General features: G+C 35.7%; 1 protein-coding gene across 1 annotated transcript; it reads left to right on the top strand.

Moving 5' to 3' along the window:
• The first annotated feature begins 3,212 nt into the window (after positions 1–3,212).
• Positions 3,213–4,151, top strand: LOC135967271 (olfactory receptor 52J3-like). The gene is given in 1 exon segment (XM_065529736.1): positions 3,213–4,151. A coding segment is annotated over 1 exon segment (939 nt).
• Positions 4,152–6,944: the final 2,793 nt, after the last annotated feature.

Raw genomic sequence — 6,944 nt, 5'->3', positions numbered from 1 at the left:
ATATTGGTATGGAATAATGGAGAAGACAGACAAGGCCAGATAAAGAATATTACTTCACACGCTTTTAATTCAATGCCTTATTTGCTTAAGTAGTGCTGTCTTAAGGAGGTTCTCAGAAACCTCAACTGTGTAATAAAGAGATATATTTTTTCACTCCAAATAACCACATTCTAATAGGAACTACACACACACACACACACACACACACACACACGTATTTGAGTCTAAGATTAGAGAGAACATGTTTCATATTGCCATAGTTAAGAAGAAAAATGGCTACATAATTGGCAGTATAAATTTCCTCAATTTGTTTTGCAATAATCCCATCCATGAAGTTTTCCTTTGGAGCTAAAATATATTAACAATAACAATAGCTTAAAAGTTACTGTAACTGATGATTTACTGTGTATAAGACAAAGTTCTAAATGCCTCAGAAAAAATTGTATCTCAAATCTACCCAGTGAAGGAAACTATTATTATTCCCCTTTATGGATAAGGAAACTGAGATGTAGAAATGATACATAAGTCATTTAAAATCTTACAGCTTGGTTGTGACAAGGCAGTATTTGTACACCAGCAGTCAGACTCCAGGATTGAAATTTTAGGTATGTATTAATAGGAGTTTTAAAAGTTGTATATGTAAAATTTTGGTGGTGTTGGTTTTGAGAATTCTTGTATAGAAAACACAATGGACAAAAGATAATGACTGTGTTTTTATGCTAATTAGAGAAATTCAAGTCAATTATATTTGGTCTGAAAAAACCATCAGTGAAGAGAAATAGTTTAAGTCAGAAAGCCTACTATATTAGTCAAAATGTTGGAGAGGAATTTAGCCAGTTTATTCTGTATGAAACAGGTCTACAGAATTGGGTCACATATTCACAATTAGGTAGAGATGCAATTATCTGTTGTTACATGTATCAAGTATAAATGACAGCGAGACAGTGCTTTAGTCCCACTTCTTGAAATTGTATTACATACGCTTCAGCTTGCTTCTATGTTCCTTCAGCTTTTCTGTGTTTCTAGAGCAGCACCTAGGAGTTGGTGAGCAGTCTCTGAGGACTCAATTCCAGAGCTCTGTCTAAAGTACAGACTAAAATTAGATGTATTCTTATAATATCCCTGAGGTGCTAGAAACCTAATATTAGCACACCTTCCAAGTGATACTCAGAAAAGGGACTAAGTACTGTGCTGCCCAGTGTTAAATGTAGGTGTTGATTCCTATGGAAGAATGAAGTGAATCAGCTGCTGATTTCTGGTGAGCAGGTGCGGCGGTGCATGGAGAGATACACGGGCAGTGCACACTGAGAACTGGACTATGCGGCTGACCTGCACCAGGCAGGGAAAAAAGTTATATATTGTTTTAATATGTAATGTATGAAATTGTAATATATAAACATATTATGTATGCATTAAATAATAGATGCCTAAAATATGTATAAATTATGTTCTAAATTTTAGAAATTATGTGTGAAATCTGTCATGAATATCCAAGTTAAAATGTCGTCCTACCAATTGCATTAGGTTAAATCAGTTTCTATGGTAGTAGGAAAAAATAAGGGTAGTGGAGACCTGCTTTTGAGAGTGGGCACCTAGATTTAATCCTTAAGTCTATAGCCTAGGTGCTGTCATTATCTTTCTGCTGAGCAATTATATTTTAATTGTCCAGAATATCAATGTTTTTACACAACACAATAAGAGTCAGTGTACTTTGCTGCACTTCTTTTCTCTGTGTTGGAATAATCTCAAAAGCATGAAGAGTTTTATTCTTCAATTCCGTGCTTAAACACAGAGCTAGAAACTGATGCCAGCAACTGCTACGCTGGCTGCTATGCTATGCTAGCAATGCTTCATCTGATTTTTCTCTCTCTCTTTCTCTCTCTTTTTCCCCTCTGTTTTTCCCCCAAAAGAAGAAGGAGCTTCACCTCAAAATAGTTATTTTTGCCTTGATATATTTACTGTATTAAAAAAAGATAATTAAAAAAGATTAGAAAGTGAAACTATGCCAAAGATGAAAGTAAGGATCTTTTAACTTTATTTTGAATTACAACTGCTGTACCAAAGACCCCAGGACAAGCCTCCTTAGCTCATTTTGAGTGACTTGGTTTATTTGCAGCATTTTAAAGGTATTACTTAAGTATTTTTCTTCATTGTTTTTAGACTATTGCAAAAGTTGATTGTTTTTCGGCTGACACAATGCTATCCAAGAGAACTACAAAACAAACAAACAAACAAAAATACAAAAACTTCTCTAGCACAAATACCATCTGAGATTGTCCGCGTTGTCTTCTACCCACATATCCAGTGTCTTGAACTGGTAGGAGTGGCAAATAAGTATTGGCTCCATAGTAGAGGAAAAGTTAGCAAAGGTAAAATTAACAGGTGCTGTAAGAATACCTGGTGTGCTATAGATAAAAAACAAAAGTGTGAAAATGGCATTACACAGCCTTCTTATCCTTTTCCCACCTGCAAATCCTAAGCCTGTAGGTCATAAACAATTACTATGTCTAATTCTGGCCAGGCATCACAGGAACAAGTACTTTTCTGAGAAATTGATGTTTCTTATAGTCTGATTCAGTGTCTGAGAGGCTACTGGGCTTGGTTCAGAATTTTTATATACGTATCTCAAGGCCAGTCTAAAAAATAATTTAGGTTTTTATTGTGAAAGTGCCTATGTACATGAAGTATTATTATTTACTTTCTTATGAATCATTTAATGACACTTTGAGGGTCTGTGTGTTGTATTCACATGACCCCATGTGCTGTCTTGATATTTCCAATGTTACCCAATAGAGGATGAATTCCCAGAGTAAAATCATGTATTATTCGCTTTCAAAGTGAGTGGAAAGTATTAATTATTAGAAATCCTCAATAAGGTTGTTGCAAATCTCCATATATAGAATTAGAACCCAATCAACAAGCAGAATGAAAATTCTGAATTTCACCATGCCCTGGTCTGTATAAATGGCTAAGGCAATGACTCAGTACAGGAGCTTCTGAACACGCCTGCTTGCATAGTAAATGTGAATTCAATTCTGTGCTGAAGCACAGAGCTAGAAATTGATGCTAGCAACTAATATGCTAGCTGCTGCTATGCTGGCTGCTGTGCTATGCTAGCTTCATCTGATCTTTCTCTTTCTCTCTCTCTTTCCCCTTTGTTTTTCCCCCAAAAGAAGAAGGAGCTTCACCTCTTCAGAACAATGCAGTGCAGGATGGTATACCATGGCAACAGGAGCACTTTTCACCCAGCCACATTTTTTCTTGTTGGAATCCCAGGTCTGGAAGACATCCATATGTGGATCTCCCTGCCTTTCTGCTCTGTTTACCTTGTGGCTTTGCTGGGCAATGCTACCATTCTGCTAGTCATCAAGGCAGAACAGACTCTCCAGGAGCCCATGTTATACTTTCTGGCTATCCTTTCCACAACGGATTAGGCCCTTTCTACAACCTGTGTGCCTCGCATGCTGGGCATCTTCTGGTTTGATGCTCATGAGATTAACTTTGGAGCTTGTGTGGCCCAGATGTTTCTGATCCATGCCTTCACTGGCATGGAGGCTGAGGTCCTGGTGGCCATGGCCTTTGACCGTTACATGGCCATCTGCAATCCACTTCACTACACAAACATCTTGACATCCCGGGTGCTGGTGGGCATCACTATGTGCATTGTAATTCGTCCAGTTCTGTTTACACTCCCCATAATCTATCTCGTCTACCGTTTACCATTTTGTCAGGCTCATATAATAGCCCATTCCTATTGTGAGCACATGGGCATTGCAAAATTGTCCTGTGGAAACATCTGTGTCAATGCTATCTATGGACTCTTTGTGGTCTCCCTCTTTCTCCTGAACCTGGTCCTTATTGTCATCTCATATGTTTACATTCTCCATGCTGTCTTCCGCCTCCCATCACATGATGCTCAGCTGAAAGCCCTAAGCACATGTGGCTCTCACGTTGGGGTCATTTGTGTTTTCTATATCCCCTCAGTCTTCTCTTTCCTTACTCATCGATTTGGACACAGCATTCCACATTACATTCACATTCTTGTTGCTAATCTCTATTTGGTTGTCCCACCCTCTCTCAACCCCATCATTTATGGGGTGAGGACCAAATGGATACGAGAGCGAATGATCTATGTACTTACTAAAAGATAAGGCTCTTATCACGTTCTTTTACTAAGGACTTTGATCCTCCTATGAAGACTGATATGTTCTTGCTTTAAGGAATATCTCCTGATCCTTACCTTATTCCTGCGAACTTGCAGTACAAGTTGGTTTGTTCCTGAATGCTGACTCATGGATTTTAACAGTGGCAGAAACTTCTGTGGTACCTCAAGTTCAAAGGCTGACAACTATTCTGGGAAGGATATCCTGGGAAACAGCTGTGTTGCCTCGCCTACATAACTTCATGCAGAACCCTCGATTGCAAAAGGCTGCTTCTTTTGGGGGGAAAGAAGATATTATACTGAGTCTTTTATGATCAGTGATTAGAAATATGTGGCATTGGAAATTTAACCCTGTAAACTGTGTCATTCATTTTCTTTCTTCCTCCCTCCCGCCCTCCCCCCTCCCTCCCTCCCTCCCTCCCTCCCTCCCTCCCTCCCTTCCTTCCTTCCTTCCTTCCTTCCTTCCTTCCTTCCTTCCTTCCTTCCTTCCTTCCTTCCTTCCTTCCTTCCTTCCTTCTTTCCCTTCCTTCCTTCCTGTATTTGATTACGAATTTAATTCACATTCATATTGTATTTGTTTTATCTTTTGAATAATTATAACTGCATGGGATAAATCAAGAAACAAAACTAACACAAACATCTGCCCTGTGGAGCTTGCATTCTGTTACATCTGGCCCTGTGGAGCTTGCATTCTATTGTGCTCTTATAAAGCCGAGTCCATGGGTTCAAAAAAATCATTGCCAAATTTGTAGCTTCAAGTGGAGTCACCTGCCAAATGTGTAAGTTTCCGTGCAATCATAGCCAAAACAAACATACAATTTTAAAACTTTTTCTCACTGATACCAGCAGTAATTTAGCACGGATGTACCCTTTGCTTTTAGGTTTATAGCATAGTTATAAGTGTAGTTTTTAAAATCTAGGAATGTATAACATTTCTATGTGATATATGCTGGCCTTTATCACTTTACCTAGTTGTGGTTTTTTCCATCTACATTTGATTCTAAAATACTCTATCCTAAAATTCAAGGTTTCTCATCTTAAACCTATGATATATTTCTAGATCCCCTGACTTTAATGTAGAAGCTGCAGATTAACTTATGCATAGCTACTTTTCACATGAGACTGAGGGCTTTCAATTGATTTAGAAATGAAGTGTCTTGAGATCAGCAATAGATTTGCATCATCAAACTAGTAACATTGTTTTATATTTCTAATAACTTTAATTTTTTTATCTTTTAGACTGTTAAAAGGAAACTAATTCTAAAATATAAAAATGTATTTTTTCCTGCAAACCAGAATTAACTTTTAACACTGCACTCATCTCAAAGATAATGCTTAATAAAATATATGCAACATTAAAGTTAATATTACCTTTATCACTGCTCCAACACAGTTTCCTTCCTAATTTTAGAGGCAATCTGGCCTGTGTTTTTCTGACATCACAGTACACATTTTAGTTTTACAACAAATTATAGCATGTTTATTGGATCACTTGTTATTTTTTTATATAGATTAAAATATTTCGTGTTTTGTTTTGTAACATCGATGTTATTTATGTATTCCTCTGTTTATGGACATTTGTGTTATCATTATTATTATTTCAAATTAGAAAATATGGTGAACATGTTTGTGGCATATTTTACATTTTTATAGTAATTCATTGAGGCTTTATACTTTGAAGTAGAATTATTAAGCAACAGAATTTTAATTAACCAGAACATATTTCTGCTTCTTGATCTTTATTTTTGATTAAGTACTTTCGAATATCAGAATTTGTTGTGTTTTGTTTTTGTTTGTTGTTGTCGTTTTTTATTTGTTGACTGTGTATCACTATGTTGCTCGGGCTTGAACTTTTGGGCTTACACAGTCTTTCTACCTCAGCTTCTGTAGTAGTTAGGACTGCAGGTACATGCCACCATACCTAGCTACATTTCACATATTTTGATTTTTTTCTCACTCTTATTTTCCATTATTTCATTTAGTTCTTGTTTTTGAAAATCCCATTTCTCACTGATGTTTGACAGTTGCATATGCTATATTTCTTCTTCTATTAGATATTATTAAAATTTTTTAACTTTCCTAGTTTCATTTTTGTTTTCTAATAAAAGTAATTTGTCCAGCTTGGGTAACATAGCAAGACCCTGTTTCTGAAAAAAATAAAAATAAATAAATAAATAAATAAATAAATAAAGCCTGGCATGGTGGCACAAACCTGTAAAGTCCCTCTTTCTAAAAATCAGATATATAAATAAAGTAATTTGTAACTACCATACTTTGAACAAACAAAAATATTAGTTCTCTTTAGGTTTTCTTTTTTCTTGTACATTTATTTATTTTATGTTGTGATTATTTGCAATCTTATTTCCAGTTTTTTAAAGAATATTCGTTAACCATTTTTATTTGATGATATATATTATTAATAATTTATTTCTACAGCAACTCTTCATGAATATATTCTTGCTTACCAATTCTTAGGAGAAACATCTTTTACATTTTAGACCCAAGTCGTATTGCCAGCCACAATTTACCCCTGCTTTGGTAATAATTCTAATTTTATGTCTAAGTACGTTCTAATTTGCCCTCATATTTAAATGATAAATCAAAAATGTATAAGATTTTGAATAGAGTTCTGTTCTATCATCTTTCTTAATTCATCATTCAGCTTTTACTTTTGGCATCAATACTCTTAATGAAACATATGATGCTGATCATTTTCTCACTGTTTGGAAAGAACTTTTCCCCTCATTCTTTGGAAAGCATGTTTATTTTTCATATTCTAAAA

Source organism: Macaca fascicularis, chromosome 14 (assembly GCF_037993035.2).
Source record: "Macaca fascicularis isolate 582-1 chromosome 14, T2T-MFA8v1.1".
Classification (NCBI taxonomy): domain Eukaryota; kingdom Metazoa; phylum Chordata; class Mammalia; order Primates; family Cercopithecidae; genus Macaca; species Macaca fascicularis.
The sequence above is the reverse complement of the archived record's forward strand: the minus strand, read 5'-3'. Positions and strand labels throughout refer to the sequence as shown.